A 17,907-nucleotide genomic window follows, 5' to 3' on the forward strand; every position below is an offset into this window, starting at 1 on the left:
CTATGTATATTTGTAGCGCACCTGAAAAGTTCACTAAAAGTAATTAGGTGCTAATCGCCTTTACATCGCCCATTTTTACACCCAAATCATTTCAACCAGGGAGCATCCTAAATAATTCATTTTTTAAACGATCAGATGCCAGTGATTTACTACTGCATTCGTCCTAGGTATGATCTACGACGAATGCAGTGGTTCTCGATATCTTTTGGTCGATCTTTAACTTTAGTCTCCCCATTTTACTTACATAATGTTGAAAGAAGTCATGCTGTTTTATGGTCAAGTCTATATGCTCTTGCCTTAATTTAACCTCAAGTACCATGACTCTCAGTCATGTTTTGGATACAAGGAAGTACAGAGTTAATTTATAGGTACTCGTGAAGAATTGGTTTCAGAAGCTTACAAGCTATTACATTTATTAGTGTTGCATCTTTTGCTTCTGTAGTGATGTTTCTTTGTTCCAGCTAAAGTGATTTTAGTCTCACTCAGTATTATCAATCCAATGCATCATTTTCGCTAATTCAGTATTTATGTTTTGAATTTAGAACTACATTTCCATCAAGTTGGTGGTGATGGAAATTTGCTCAAACTTCCTCTTGTCAATTTGGTGGCGTGTCACTCGCCTAGAAGGGGGTCTAAGTGTACTAGAGAGGCAGCTCGTATACCTAGTGAGGCGATTCAGCCCTCCCATAATCAAAATCAAGTAACCCATAAAGAAGAGTGTGTTATAGTTAGTGAACAGAGTGAACGACATGATTTAGGTCAAACACTGAGCTCTGTTCAACAAAAAAGTGATAAGATGTCTTCGGGCGACGAACTAACTTATTCATCTAGAAGTATTGAATTGGACAAAACTAATATAGAACAACAGCAAGGCAAAAGTAGTTTCAATCAAGATACTAGTGACAAGGAAAAAGTTCATGTCACAACAAATAATGTTGACTTCCTAGGTGATAGCAGTAACGTGAATGCTGAGTCCCACTTAGACGAACAGCAACCGAGTGTATCTGGAGTCTTTAAAAACAAATCAGCCACCCTTGAACACTCTTCTTCACTAGCTTATCTGACTCAACAAAAATCTTTGATATCGGGCTTACCAATACCTTCCAATAATGGATCAATTACCAAAGATAGGTCATTCCAAGATTTTGGAGTGATAAATAAAGACACTAGTCAGAAGACTATTTCAACGAGTACCAATTATGGTGCTCAGCAGCAAGATAAAGTCTTGCAGGATGATTTAGAGCTTAAAGAATTTTCAAAGTCTCCGAGATCAGCTATTTTGAAGTTGGGAGAGTTAGCCAATAAAGATAACAAAGAGCATCAAATATACAATATAGCAAAATGTTCAGATGCAGTTGCTAGTCACAGAGAAAGTGATCCTCCGAGTTCTGCTCGGTTAAGGCTCGGGGGTTCATCTAGTTCAGAACATGATTCGAGTGACTGGGATGATTTTGAGCTTGTTCCAAATCCACCACTTGATGGCTCGGGGAGAATTATAGAAGGTTTGACTAGTTATTTTATTTTAAATATTCTCTCTTACGTCACCAGCCTATTAGTTGTACCTTATGTACTTCTTTTCCTATTGCCACCACTTCCGTTACTCAGCTTACTCTCATTTGGGTTTCACACGCACACAAGTTTATGCCAACCCTTTGATGAGAAACTATCAAATTTTCTCATTTATAGACTTCGTTTCGGCTTTTACTGTCCAGTTTGGTACAGTAGTAGTCTATTCGTATGTCTAGATTACAAGTTTTGAATGGATAGCTCTGAGAATTGGTAAAGTCTTCATCATAAGAAAGTGCTGGTCATCCTTTAGAGATCAGTTTGAACATTGTGTATTACGAAACCTCTTTTTATTTTACGGTATTTTTCTTGAGCGGGTTTGTTGCTCTGTGTATTTACTATGAGTAACTGACTTTCACAGCGTGTTTGTTAAGGATTTTTGCAAAGGGTGTTCTTTGTAGAAGGACCTAGAAACCATTTGAATATCTTTTTTTCAGACTGGTTGAAAATTTGAGCTGTAAGCAGAGAAAAAGGTTTCTAGCCACTTTGTTTGTCATGGTCTGGCTATTTCATTTTGTCTTTTTTTTGCTCAATGGAAGTGTGCTTAGCTGTTTGTTTATGTTTATAATAATTTTGTTTATGACGGTTTTTGGTAGTGGCAGTGTTTATATAGGCCTAAATATTGATATATCATATTTCTTCGACTACCAATCATTTTTTTTTTCAAAGTTATGTTTTTCAAAAGTTCTAATCTACAGCGTTTTTTTTGTGATGGCAGTGATTAGCTGTTTAATTTTGAGTTTTCAAGAGCTTGTAATCAAATTTTCACATATTTTGCACCTACAACACAGCAGAGTAAGACATGGTGAATCTTTTGATACCAAATAACTGTAATGTCAATTTTGTTGCAAGTCAACTTTTATGCTAGGAGTTGCTCACTCTCAAGCAAGGAGTTGCTCACTCTTAACCTGGGGGTTACTAAATTAAAATAAGGAATGTAATCATTTGCTGCCATCTCAGCCTCTCAATGTTGGATAAAATTGATATAACTTGTTTGGTGTTTGCAGGTAGTTGTTTATAGATTCTATTAAGCAAAATTAAATAGCACTTTTGACAATCATTAATTCGTTACTGTATATCAATAAGCTGACTACATTTGAATCACGCTGAATGACATGATATTGAAGCATATGCGTGTCACATTGTCATGTCACAAATGGTGTCATACTGACCGGTTGAAGGTCTGACCTTCATATTGTTGCCATATGTTGAAGGTGCTACCACAACCACTGCTCTCCATCACAGCGGTGCATATGAGAATGGGTATTTCAGCCAGTTCAATGATGTGACAAATCCTAGAAAGCACGCTGGAAAAGGTTAGTTCGCTTATCTGTCTCCCTTATGTCACAGTTATTGTAGATGAGTAATCGACCTACATAGTCCTAGCATTTATTAACTAGTGCAGTTTTGCTATGTACTTTTGCACTTTTGGGTTTCTACTGCACTTCTTCAGAACAGGGTTATTATGGCAGCTTATGGTTATCAAGTTTGTATTAAATTTTAGTGCGTTTCATGAGAGAAAATGTGCTATTTGAAAGTTACTTTCATTCTTTTCATATCAGCGGGGTGTATTAGCATGTATCTGAACTGGAATCCAAACCGGTTCAGATGTATGCGCGTACTATAAGTGTCGGTAATGTGAAGTTAGGAGAAGACAACCTTGAGTTTGGCTCTTTTGTTAAAGAGAAAATCTGCATGATGGTAGGAAATATAATGAGTTATATTATTATTATGAATGGTAATCGATATAATGATAATGTTAGTGATGATTCATCGCTTGAAACAAACTTCAACAAGGATGGTTGTCACAAGTATATAGTATGTAGTATGATAGTATATCTATACGCCCGAGGTTATCATTGGTCATACAGAACACACTTCAGATGCTCATATTTAATGTTTTATATATTCTATTTCATAATCGTATTTTATTTATAATCATGCTTATTGTTTTTCTTAGTTTATTGTTTTATTGTTGCTTTTTTAAATACATTTATCCGTTAGTTTTCAAAAAACGGAGCATTTGAAATTTTAAGTTACTTTTGTAATGCTGGTAAAAGAAGACCCTTCGTTCCTGGCTTGGGATTAGTTATAATTGTATTAATCATTCACTTATATTGGAGGCTTTACAATAATTATATTATATTTCTAGGATCCAAGAAAACCAAGAGGTCAAAGAAAGGTGACAAATCTACCAAAAGTAAGCTACATTGTGTTTTATGTTTGCGGTATAACATTTCTTGTAAATTAAGACATACGGAGCTAAAACCTTGGTTGGTTTTTTATTAAAATAATTATAAGGAGCTTCATGTAATTTAGCGTGCCAATAAACAGTAAACCTCTAACCAACAACTTATCTTTATAAATTTAAGGAACATGTTACTATTAACGACCTTTCTTTTTTAGTTAAAACTTAAAGGTTGACTTGCAACAAAATTCACATTACAGTTATTTGATATCAAAAGATTCACCATGTCTTACTCTGTTGTGTTGTAGGTGTGAAATATATGGGAATGTGATTACAAGCTCTTAAAAGCTAAAAAACGAACAGTTAATCGCAGCCACACGAGACCGCCGTAGTTTGGATTCTCTTTCCAAAACGGCTCAAATGGGCTGTAGTGTTTACAGGATGGTTTCTGTTTACACTTTCATGCAACCTTATTCGTCGAAATATTTTCACAAATGTACTTCACGCATTCAATAAAACCATGTCTATTGTTTTTACGCGTCTGTTTTATCGTCATTGTAATGCTGTCACTTTTAGCAGTGATATCTTATAACTTATCGTAAAAATTCATGTAATTTTTTAACCTTAGCTCGAAGGAGTACATATCATTGTCTGATAATCATGACGAGCCTGTTGGTCACTTGTGATAATCGAAAAGTGCTGCAGAAATTATTTGCGAATTATTGGGTCACATGATCAGATTATGACTTGCCGATTAGACCAGGCCGAAACAAAACTGTAAAGTAGTGAGCATCTATATGTGATACGGGGTTTTCGGTAAAACCTGAAGTGTTTGTCATAAACTAGTGTTACCATAAGTTTATATTGAGCTTTTTATTGGCCCTTCAATTCACGTGAAAACATCACGTGACAAGACAATAACCAAGCTGTCATGACTACGTCAGAGAAATAAATAGATTCCAATCTATGGCGGCTTTTCGTTTTTGAGCTTTTGAGAGCTTGTAATCACTTTTCGACACATTTGGCACTTACAACACAACAGAGTAAGACATGGTGAATCTTCTGATACCAAATAACTGTAATGTGAATTTTGTTGCAAGTCAACCTTTAAACTTATCTAATATGTGAAGACATACTTTATGTTCAGCTCTCTTATTTGTTATTTTATGAAAGATGTGTTCGTATGCATTTCTACCTCCCATGAGCTACCTCTTATTCGAATAGCTACTAATTAGCCTTTTTATCAACCTAAAATGGACCATTGTACATGTATTTATTTAGGGTAAAAAGCATGTTAGTTGGGTGTTGTCTGTTCTTGCCAAACTTATCATTCATGTCATAGCATTTTTTGTTATCTTTGTCCATCAAAAATGTACCTAAAAAAATTTATCGGCCAACTCTGTTTTATTTTAAGACTAGCCCTAGAATGTAACCTGGAATTTTACATTATCTTCAATCCACAGGCTATCAGATACAGTGATTCAGCACTAACATGGTAAATTTCCTATTCCTATTTCCTCACACCTCTGGGACTCCGCACACTCCTATCATAATTGTATCATTGAATACTCATCAATACTCTTCTACACTCTTCCACTTTTGAGACACTCTAATATGTTTGATATCACACTCAGTTAAATATTTTATGTTCAACAATTGGTCTGCTCATAGATAAGGTAATATTGACTTGTCTATAATAACTTTACTAGGCGAATGCTTGACATTGGTAATAAAAAGGTTTTTGCATTGACAATTTGTTTTTATTCATCATATATACAACATTTACCATTCTAACTTTTAACTTGAGGTATTTGTTTATTTGTGTGTGTGTCTAGCCATTGCATAGTTCATATATTTGAATGAAAGCTCAAGACATACCTAAAACAGATTGTTGAAAATGTTTTCTTTTATCTTATGCAACATTTTCGTTCAAGATTTAAAATGGCTTATAAACAGTGAAAGGAATTTAATGTAGTTGCCATTGGCTATGTTATTATTATTAATTTAATTAATAATAAATTAATTAATTATTATTGTTACTACTATATGTACTAGATGAATGTCCCACGTTGCACGGGTAACCAAAAAGCTTGTACAAAGAAAATTTATTTTTATTTAACATATACAACGTTTACCATTTCAACTTTAAAATGGTGTTTGTTCATTTCTGTGTCTGGTCGGTCAATGCATAATTCTAATATCTGAAGACTCGAGGCATATCTAAAACAGACTGTCGAAAAACGTTTCTTCTTGTGCTACACATTTGTTAGATTTAAAACAGTTTTAAATTTACTAATAATAATTAATTAGTTAATTTTACTATAATAAGAGCCATGTATGTCTGAAGCCAACTAAGAGCATTAGGACAAAAAATGTTGCAAATCATGGGAATCAATCCCGTACATTCGGATGCGCAGATATGAAGCCAATCGTGCCACCACTATTACATGCAAACACCTTCCCATGTTTCAGCATAATTGTGTATGTAATCATTACACCATGATCTCTCACGGTGCAGTGGACTGTCAGCATGCGTATTTTAATCCATCGTTATCAACTGGACATACGAACGATGACACCTAAACACTTTATTTTATATATATATAGATTGGAAGTTATTTAGCCCAAAATTAAACAACCATGATATTTTTATTACAATTATCAAAGCAAATATTTCATTAAAATAGAGAAACCTATTTACTGGGTGCTGACTATATCCAACGGTGTCAATTTTTCTGTTCTTTTTACCCAGAATTCTATAAGCACATGTATGATCATATTAGTGATCTACTTATTTTGGTTTTGCTTCTCCGCATGTACCGGTAAGTAGTAACTTACATGTACATGCGGAGAAGTTAATGTTGTAAATTACTACTTGCAACCTTACTGCTTCTTGAAATATGGAGAGCAGCCGAGGTGATATTTTTACTGTAGATAAGCGAGACGGGGGAATGGTTGCATTGCCCAATGGACAGAGTGAGAGAGTTCCAGAACAGTACATCTGCAAGAAGCATGAAGAAAATCCTCCGGCTTATGATATTTAGAGACTTTCAATTTTAGATCAGCTTTTCGTTTTAATAATTACTAAATATTTGAAATGATTTCTTATAGATAGTTCGTAATTTTTATTTCGCAGTTTCAAATACGTTTCTACTGTATTCCAAATTTATATAGCGATAAAGCACAGGTTTGTAGCATGGATTGTTTTAATGCAGTAATTTTACAGATTTTCAATTGCTGCGGGATTGATTCTACATTGACTGAGCCAATAACAGCCTTGTACTATATTTTTCTGTGCCTTTAGTTCATCACATTCCTTCCATTGTATTTTTTAAGATATTCATTGGATTTTTAAAGCTTTGTATTTTGTGTGCAGTTACACGTTTTCATTCCATCCATTAGCATCATTCACAAGTTATAACTTAGTTACGGATTTAATATATTTGTTGCTAATTTTGTAATAAAATTAAAGTAAGATCGCACGATAATTGTAATGTTCATTATAGTATTTTTGTGCCTGCAAGTATCAGCATTCAATAGCTAGTGATGCTGTTGGTATTGTGAGACAAAATAATGAAAATTAACTATGGTACAACTTAGTTTCACATGCAATAGACAGTAGAGACTCCACTCACAAGACACTCGACATAAAAAATTTCCAAGTTATGAACTGTCTTTTCGTAGGAATATTTCTAGGACTTTTGGAAGATGCTTCTAAATCTGCAAGGCCTTGCATATATTTGCAGGAGACAACCATAATGCCGTCATCCAAAAAAGTGCATCATTGAAAAATTACATAAAATTTCTGAATACATCGAAAATAATTGCTCAGAAATTTTTTGCCATTTTTATTCTCCACTTTGATATTATTTACTTTATATGCTTTAAAAAAGACAAAACAAATATCAATAAATTGATCATTTACAAAACAGTCTACCACCACTGCTGTTAGTGAACATGGACTAAAATAGGCAAGCGAAGACAATGATACATGCAGCAGTTGAAACAAATGAAAACAAAATTTAACAACAAACAAAAAATAATAAAACTTGAAAATCGAAACAAAAATAGCATAGAAAAAGAGAAAAGATACATTTTAATTTTAGTAGTTGCGTTCATTTTGAATTTGATTTCCTTTTTCTATTTATTATTCAGTACTACAACTCTAACATGTAATTTATTTTCTACAGCTTTAAAATTCCATTTATGATTGTGGTGCTGGGGAGTAGGTGGTGCTTATGAATTCTCATGATAAGATAACTCCATGGATACTTGCAGGATGATGTCCATTCACTCCTTTTATTTAGTGTTAGTAGTTCTGATTCCAATATCATGTACCATTTTTCTAAGCGAAATAAATTGCAGCATTTTGTTCAGTTGTTGTAGAATCGGCAAATTTTGCGGTTTCTGTATCAAGATTTAAATTCTGTTGCGCAGTATTCAATATATGATTCTGTTTTCTTGTCCGTTTTATTTATTAAGTTATGTTTAAATTATGTGTTGGAGATGCCTTTGTTTTCTAGCGACTGTTTGTTTTTTGTCTGCAATTGCATGTTATGTTTGGTTTACTATATTTTTCTTTGACGAGTTTGTTGTTCTGTGTACTTACTATGAGTAGCTGACTTTCACAGTGTGTTTGTTAAGTATTTTATGCAAAGGGTGTTCTCTGTACCTGGAAACCATTTGAATGTCTTTTTTCAGACTGGTAGAAAATTTGAGCTGTAAGCAGAGAAAATGGTTTCTAGCCACTTTGTTTGTCATGGTCTGGTTGTTTCATTTTGTCTAATTTGTTCTGCTTGCTGGAAGTGTGCTTATCTGCTTGTTTATGTTTATAATAATATTGTTGAGGATGTTTTTGGGTCGTGGCTGTGGTTATATAGGCTTAGATGTCGGTATATTGTATTTTTTCGACTACCGGTCACATTTTTTAAAAGTTACATTTTTCAAAAGTTTTAATCTATGGCATTTTTGTGATGGCTGTGATTAACTGTTTGCTTTTAAGCTTTTAAGAGCTTGTAATCAAATTTCTATGTATTTTGCACCTACAACACAGCAGAGTAAGACATGGTGAATCTTTTGATACCAAATTACTGTAATATGAATTTTGTTGCAAGTCAACTTTTAAACCAGGTGATGTCGCTGCAGTTGCCAACTCAAACACGTTGTGAGGCAAGTACTTCATAGTCTAAGTACAATAAGTGTTTCTGGATAAAGATGGTTGCATGCACAGGGTAGCTTTACAATATAAAAACTTCAAACTTGGGAAATAAGTTCATCAGTACGCGTGCGTCAGACATGTGTTTGCTTTTAGAAGTGTTCAAAGACTAGCTTTGTTAGTTCCCGTTAATGATTTCCCTCGGTGCACATTCACAAATCAATTATTGGTTGTGCATCCTTACGAGTTTTGTTAACAAACTCCATCATCCAGCATAACTATCAATCTTATAATCATTATTCTTATATATGTTCTTTATCTTATATATGTCCTTTATCCTATATATGTCCTTTATCTTATATATGTCCTTTATCTTATATATGTCCTTTATTTTATATGTGTCCTTTATCTTATATATGTCCTTTATCTTATATATGTCCTTTATCTTATATATGTCCTTTATCTTATATATGTCCTTTATCTTATATATGTCCTTTATCTTATATATGTCCTTTATCTTATATATGTCCTTTATCTTATATATGTCCTTTATCTTATATATGTCCTTTATCTTATATATGTCCTTTATCTTATATATGTCCTTTATCTTATATATGTCCTTTATCTTATATATGTCCTTTATCTTATATATGTCCTTTATCTTATATATGTCCTTTATCTTATATATGTCCTTTATCTTATATATGTCCTTTATCTTATATATGTCCTTTATCTTATATATGTCCTTTATCTTATATATGTCCTTTATCTTATATATGTCCTTTATCTTATATATGTCCTTTATCTTATATGTGTCCTTTTATTTGCACCCCCATTTTACATTGTCAATCTTATACTATTATTTTACCTCAACAGCAGGCTGTTTTTCAAGATTTCAAATTGCGTTGAATTGGACATAAATGAATTGTTCCACAGTTATTTTAAGTTAAGTATTCAGAGTTATATCATATTTGCTATCAAATTTAGTCAGAAATTGGTCGGTGTTTAGGATTTGCGACAATCGGGGGGGGGGGGGGGGGGGGGGGGGGGGGGCCACAATCGGTTCTATTGTCCGTCATTGTGCTAACGACCTTAGATTTTGAGGTTCTTTACAAACCTTGATATTATCCATCATTATAATGACTTTAGATTTTAGCACTGATCACTGATTGGTTTGTAAAGCCACCTTGAGGACTATTTTATAGTGCGAAAGTTCTTTAACCTCTCATCAGCAGGCATCATAAAGAAGATCTAATTTTACAATAAATTCATCTTTCTCTGCTTTTACCACAGGTGTTTTGTGGCATGTTCATCATGTTATTTTGCATTTTTATCAATGTCTTTTTACGCATGTATTAAGATTGGGAAGTTGAGTTTATATCAAATAACTTATAAATAGGTTCGCTTGTTGTTTCTGTCAGCGCTTGAAACATTGGTTTTTTCTATAGTTAATTTTGCATTTTTAGCAGATAAACTCAGGGGCCTATTTGCTCAACCTGCAGTTTTATATAAAAAAATAAAACAAATACATGTATTGCTTTGCGATTCAAAATTTAAATTTCTTTATTTTAACCAAATATGCCCTAAATGATAGCATAGATAGAAAATATCGCCAGCCAAGTATGAAGAGATTTGTCAAATAGCTCTTCCGTATGAAGAAAAATCCTGTAGATTGTGCTTAATACTATGTATCATGACAATGTGTCTTACTATGAATGATTGTTAAAAAGACATGCTTATGTAAACTTTATATATTAATGTGACTTCTGTATTTTTATCAGATTCAGTCAGAAGCTGACTTGACTAATCTTGATATTGATAATCAGTGTGGCTTTTCCAACTAGTTGCGTAGTTGATCCAAAGCTTAAAGGTTGACCTGCAACAAAATTTACATTACCGTTATTTGGTATCAAAAGATTTACCATGTCTTACTCTGTTGTGTTGTAGGTGCCAAATATGTGGAAATGTGATTATAAGCTCTTAAAAGCTCAAAAACGAAAAGCCGCCGTAGATTGGAATCTGTTTATATCTCTGACGTAGTCATGACAGTTTGGTTATTGTTTTGTCACGTGATGTTCTTACGTGAATTGAAAGGCCAATAAAAAGCTCAATATAAAACTTATCGTAGTACTAGTTTATGACAAACACTTCGGGTTTTACCGAAGACCCCGTATCAAATATAAATGTTTGCTACTTTACAGTTTTGTTTCGGCTTGATCAAATCGTCAAGTAGTAATCTGATCATGTGACCCAATACTTTGCAAATAATTTGTGGAGCACTTTTCGATTATCACAGGTGACCAACAGGCTCGTCTTGATTATCAGACAATGATATGTACTCCTTCGAGCTAAGGTTAAAAAACTAAATTAATTTTTACGGTAAGTTATAAGATATCACTGCTAAAAGTGACAGCATTACAATCATGATAAAACAGACGCGTAAGAACAATAGACATGGTTTTATTGAATGTGTGAAGTATATTTGAAAAAAATATTTCGACGAATAAGGTTGCATGAAAGTGTAAACAGAAACCATCTACCACAACTACGTCACATTTGAGCTGTTTTAGAAAGAGAATCTAAACTACGGCGGTCTTTGTAACTGCGATTAACTGTTCGTTTTTTAGCTTTTAAGAGCTTTTAATCACATTCCTACATATTTTGCGTCTACGATACAACATAGTGAGGCATGGTGAATCTTTCGATATCAAATGACTGTAATGTGAATTTTGTTGCAAGTCAACCTGTAAGAGCTTCTTATGGCATAAACAGAACTACAGTTCATTATAATCTATTCTCTTTCATAAAAAGTCATGAAGAATTAGGTGGAATGTTGAAGCAAAATCTTTCTATTGCAGCAGAATTTGCAAGATATTTACAAAATTTAAAGTGATGATTTGTTTTAAAACAACACAAAGTTGATCACTAATAGTTTATTTCCTATGTGGTTCTAAGTTAATCGCAGTGCTGGTGTGTTCCCCTGTTTATCTCAATCTAGGAAATTTTTCTCTTTATAAATTGCTGAAAAATTACCAGTATACAATACAGAACAGTTTACATTTTTAAAATGGAGGGGATTCTATACATTATACATGCAACAATAACAAGTGTCTATTGACTATCTTGTATAATATCACATACTCTGTGCTACTGGTCTACGTGTTTAGAATATAAATATTGTAGAAGTGGATATTGTGTGTGCATTTACTATATTATATATTATATTATAACATATTACTATATTATATTACTTACTATATATATATTTTGTATCAGATCATCTTTATTACAACAGGAAGTATCTACACAAGGTTCAGTCATTGTATTAAAAGGTATCTAGCTTGCACTTATTACCGTTGTTCTTCTGAAAATCATAGGGAATGCTGCTAGACTGTTTGTGTAAGATTTAGTATGTGAAATAAAATTAGCTGAATTTTGGTTAAAGATATAATATGAGAGGGTGTTTAGGCAAAATAAATTATATTACTATGTTATCTTGATGATATACCGTTTAACATATATTTTGCTTAACAAATTTTGGTTGAGCGTTATCCTGGTGAGTTGACATGTACTTAGTTTGGGTTGAATAATGAACAGGAAAAGACATTACTAGTTATGAACCCTTGTCTAACAAATCTCATGGTTTAATTCCTATGATTTAGTGAAACAATAATCTACTATATAAACGGCAATCGTTGTCTGTGTGTGTGTGTGTGCGTGCGTGCGTGTGCGTGTGTGTGCGTGTGTGTGTGCACACGTGTGTGTATAGAGGTGTGTTGTAAACTCTCAACTTTGGTCAATGCATAGGATTATACATGACGTGATTTCACTGGTTATTAGGCAGGTCCCAATTTTTAATGAGTACCGTGAAACCTAAAAGAACATCTCAGTTCTATTTCCATACCAACTCGTTTAGCACAGTATTTATGAATGCAATAAAACATGAAAAATTACAGTATGATAGCAAGTAAAAGTACCGAACATCAACTGAAATGTTACAAAAGACAATATAACATGGTATAATAAAATAAATCAGCATAGGCAACTGACCTGTAATCTCTAGTAAATAATCCAATGGTAATTGACAAGTAGATGTTTAGATTGGGCTGCCTTCTAATAAAGCTAGTGAAACGTACAGCTATGAGCTAATCACAACTTTAGCTTATGACTCAACGCTGTTCAAGTATCATTGGTTAGCACGTATTAGGCCATCCTGACTCAGCATGAAATCTAGGAACACTAAACTAATAAACTTTAGCTGCAGTGTATCTGTGTGTACGCATTTGTGCGCATGTTTATGTGTGCGCATGTGTGTGAATGTGTGATTGTGTCCGTGCATGCATGTGTCAATTTGTCTCTGTAAGCATTATGCATGCCACGTTTTTGGCTGATTTTGCTCAAACTTCATGCGCATATGCTCCATGCCTTCAATAAACTCTTCAAAAAGTTTTTATTTCAAAACTTCACATGGTTCTTGAGAACCTGCCTCTTAAACAGCGATTTAATTAGAAACTCATAAATGTGCCTTCCCATGCATTCAGAACAGCTGCCTTTAAAGAAAGCAATCGTGGATTGTTGTTATGAAAGCACCGTAACAATTTGTATTGAAAGTTTGCAATCGGGCTGCAGGCTGTCTGGTTAAAGCTGAAAGAAATCCTGGAGATGCATACAGTGATACTAGTAATAATCAGTATAAAGTACAGGGATACTAGTGTAATAGTCATTATAAAGTACAGTGATAGTAGTAATAGTCATTATAAAGTACAGTGATAGTAGTAATAGTCATTATAAAGTACAGTGATACTAGTAATAGTCATTATAAAGTACAATGATACTAGTAATAGTCATTATAAATTACAGTGATAGTAGTAATAGTCATTATAAAGTACAGTGATACTAGTAATAGTCATTATAAAGTACAGTGAAGCTAGTAATAGTCAATATAAAGTACAGTGATACTAATAATAGTTATTATAAAGTACAGTGATACTAGTAACAGTCATTATAAAGTTTATTCACAGATATTTATATAATTGAAGATATGGGGTCAGCAATAGTAGCCGCACACATCTCTAGATTACTTCTAGACAGCTGCCTTTTTACAACCATTCTCTCAAAATAAAAGCAGTTGCTAAAATCAATTTGAAATGAAAAATAAGCAACTATTGTTTTTGGTGTCTGTGTTAAAATAGTACTGCTACTACTTGGATCTCATAGAATAATAGGACTTGATAAGATATATATATATATATTTCTTTATTGAATTAAACAAAGAGCCTCTTTTTGCAGGCCGAGGAAAGACCTTAACACTATTTAAAAATATAGATATAAATGTAATTAAGGGATAAATGATAATGACAGATTGTCTTCTTAAAATATCCTTGAATTTGCGCGTCAGTGTAGATTGCGGTGCCCGGCCCCAAGACCCACCCGAGACAAGCCTGCAGCGCAGCAAGGTCCAATACGGGAGGACACGAGACCAACAAACGACGAGGGTCGAACCATTGCACTGACTCCATGTGTGCCTGGATGTCTGGCACAAGTTATATCCCTGTTACACATCCATGCGAGCGCGAAAACTCGATACTTTACTTGAGTAAATGATCTTATATAGTATGATTTGAGAAATCATATTAACCTGTAATAATGATTGTGTAAAGAGTTACTCTACACTTGTCTCTACTGATAGGACATGTACATTATTTTATTTTATGTTATTTCATGTTGAGTACTCAAGATTTGGTTTTGCCCGGGAAGGCCATCCTTGTTAAAGGAGTATTTTGGGAGCACCAAGTAGCATTTGCACGCCCCCGTCATTCCCCGGTCACAGTCCAACCGCAAAGGACAGCGAGCAGCGCCCCAAACCCGCCACGAGTCGATCCTAGCACCAAGCCCCGCCCCAACTTCTGCACCCTATTGGATATATATGTGGATGAATCTAACTATATAGTTTTTTCTGCAGTGTAAATATATATATATAATCTAATTTCTAGAGAGTATATGTTATGTAAATGTATATGTATATGAGATGTATATGTATATGTATATGTAAATACTTGATAAGAAAATTTCTTCAAGTGTAAAAGATATTTTGGTGGCTTTTGTTAAATTTTTAGCAGACTAATACTCGTTTCTTAAAGCGATTTCTCAGATTTCTTTTCCCAAGTCAACTCATTAAACCTTCTCGTGTTGTCACGTTGCAAGCAAAACTTTCTGGCATTTTGTATTGGCAATTTCTGTCATTATTATGTTCACTCTCATAAGGCCTATGCTGCTCTTGAAACAGTACACTTCACAGTACTGATAAAAAAATCTTATGAAGTTCAGGATTTACTGATTACAGGCAATCACTAGCTGCCATTGTGTAGTAGTGAAACAACAGGAAGATGTTTTTTTAATAGACATACTTTGTGTAATTTGTTGCTTTTCTAATCCTGCCTAAGTATTATCGATGATTATATTTCATTAATTTTGAGAGACCAATCCAAAACTGCGTGAGCTGAGTGCACGATGATGAAATTACAAAAGAAAGTTATGATTACTACAGGTCAACAATTGTATTATTTTTTATTTTGATTTCATAATCTTGAATGCTTCTAATATATTGAGCATTTAAAGTTTTATCTGGTTTGGCAAAAGTATGGTGATTTCTCAACAATTATGAAAGTTAGGGAGCCAGAACAAAATCAAAATCTCAATAATGTGTAGCCATATATAGCCAACTGATCATACGAGTTTATTTGGATTGATGACTTAGAGTTATTACCCGCTAGACTGAATACTTTTATAATACTTGGGCTAATCTGAGCGATATTGTCTACAGTTCCATGTGCTTTAGCTACAAACTCATTACACTTGACCTGAATTATGCTTCGTTAAAAGAATTACAGCTGACATATTATTACAACTTATCAGTAAAGTGTTCAATGAATACCTTCTAACATATGATATCATCTGTACTTAAATAACAACATTGCTTCTACTGGCAACATGCTTTAAATATAAAACTCATACAAGGACACTTACAAAATTATATAAGGTATTGCAAATTATTTTTGAAGAAATAATTTTTGACTTAGATATTTGAGATGTTTTATGTGAAAAGATTGCTCAAATACATATACCTAAAAATAATGTTACCACCATAAATAACTGCTGATTAAGTGACACATTCCTGTTTGACAAGTTCTTACAGGTGCTCTGGTCATTCCATTCGTCTGCAAAGAGGTGACTCTGGGCAGTTTGAAATGTCTCAGGATGATTGATACGTTCACAAAGACTACAAACAGACTTCTTGTTGGTTTCTCTGGTTACTGTGTAGTTGTGGCGCCACTCATGGTACCTGTTATAGGCAGCGTCATCATTCATTAGATATTGGAGATATTTCCCTAAAGCTTCCATTGATGAGAAGTTGTAGGCGTGAATAAATGAATTGGGAGGTGCAACATCAGTATACTCTTCAATTGATAAACCACCGAAAGCTACAGGAATAAAATAACCTTTGTTTTCTAAAGTCTTCCAAAACTTTTCTGTTATGTAATCTTTGCATAAAGAGTTCTCAAACGCTAAATAAAACCGATATTGTGAGTGCACCTTTGCTTCACATGTATTATCACCTTTTCTTGGACAAGGCCTTTGATTAGTGCAGCTTCCGAATATGTCTCCATTTACATATGTTAAAAAAAGCCTCATAACCTCCAGTCTATTATACTGATGAGAGTCACAGTTTGAGACGTAAGCATACGCCCCTTTTGTCTTATTTTTAGCGTAGTCAACAACATCCTCTGAAGTATTGTCAGCTTTTTGTTTCATAAAACCATAAGGAAAGTGGGCCGGAATGGAATCTCGTGAGTAGGTCATGCTTCCATTAAACGAGTTGATGACTTTGTTGAATCTGTTGTGGGAAAAGGCTGGTGATTCCATGCTGAAAACAAACCAGAGTTGTCGCTGCCGTACTTCAGCCGGAACTTGCAGAGTTATTTGCTCTAAATTAGGACCAAAGATGAGAACATCAGCTTGCTGTGCATAATTGGTGTTATTTAAACTGTGTCTGAATACACAGTTTGAATATTGACAATCTTTAAAGTTCAACATCTCACTCAACGATGGTCCACTCTGATCTATGCTCAGTATTAGCTTCACCTGCTCTGTCCTCTCTATTTCCTCAGAGCTATTTGACTGTGTTTCCATTGTACTCATCTGCTTTATCACTTCAGTTGTACTCTGAGTTGAGAATATTTCACTTTTTTCCCGCTGATGGCTTTTTACTAAAGCCTTGTACATGTAGTTGTTAGTATGTCTATGTAATACAACAGCAAGGCAGATGAAGAATACTACAGCGATACAGAACTTTTTCACTAGCTGATCCATTGTAGACAACTCTCATACAGCTATACCTGTAAAAGCAATTCTTAAAATTATTACTATGATAGGAGCGATTACTGTCTGTCTATCCATCCGAAGTCATGTTTAGAGGTTATGATATAACATTGTTTTGTAATCATATTCACAGTTATATTCTTTGTAGCCTGACACATTGAAACCTGCACCAATCAACAACCTTACATAATTTATCTATATTAATCTCAGTGTATGTGTGAATGTTATTCTGCGATTCTGTAAATCAGTGTGTCCAGCTATAGGTATTAAAATCTTGGAATGAAAAGCTCACACCGTGATAAGTTTGAACTCACGAAGATTGCAACCACATATTTGTAAACCAAATGTCTAACCACAAGTCTACAAAGCTCTTACGATATTATAGCTTTTACTATATACTTTATACCCTTTTCTCGATTTCACTCGCTAAATGATATATTAATTGATACATAGCGACTACGGGTTACGATGCCCCAGTTATAAAACATTTTTCCAGCAACACTAAGTTTTCCTTCAATCTGATTATAGCACATTAATTTATAGCGAGTTTTTGATGCTTACTTTGTGTTCCGCAATCATTAAATACGAACGTTTTTTTAAGTGCTTTTAATTTTGAAAT

General features: G+C 33.8%; 1 protein-coding gene across 1 annotated transcript in view; it reads left to right on the forward strand.

The window, feature by feature from the left end:
* Positions 1-7,160, forward strand: part of LOC137407968 (uncharacterized) — a 74,644-nt gene extending 67,484 nt beyond the window's left edge. The window contains exons 32-34 of the mRNA XM_068094356.1: positions 2,781-2,882; positions 3,719-3,766; positions 6,689-7,160. Coding sequence (XP_067950457.1) covers positions 2,781-2,882; positions 3,719-3,766; positions 6,689-6,798 — 260 coding nt within the window. The 3' untranslated portion in view covers positions 6,799-7,160. The remainder of the gene's footprint in view (positions 1-2,780; positions 2,883-3,718; positions 3,767-6,688) is intronic.
* The last annotated feature ends 10,747 nt before the right edge of the window (positions 7,161-17,907 follow it).

This window comes from Watersipora subatra, chromosome 11, assembly GCF_963576615.1.
Source record: "Watersipora subatra chromosome 11, tzWatSuba1.1, whole genome shotgun sequence".
Lineage (NCBI taxonomy): Eukaryota > Metazoa > Bryozoa > Gymnolaemata > Cheilostomatida > Watersiporidae > Watersipora > Watersipora subatra.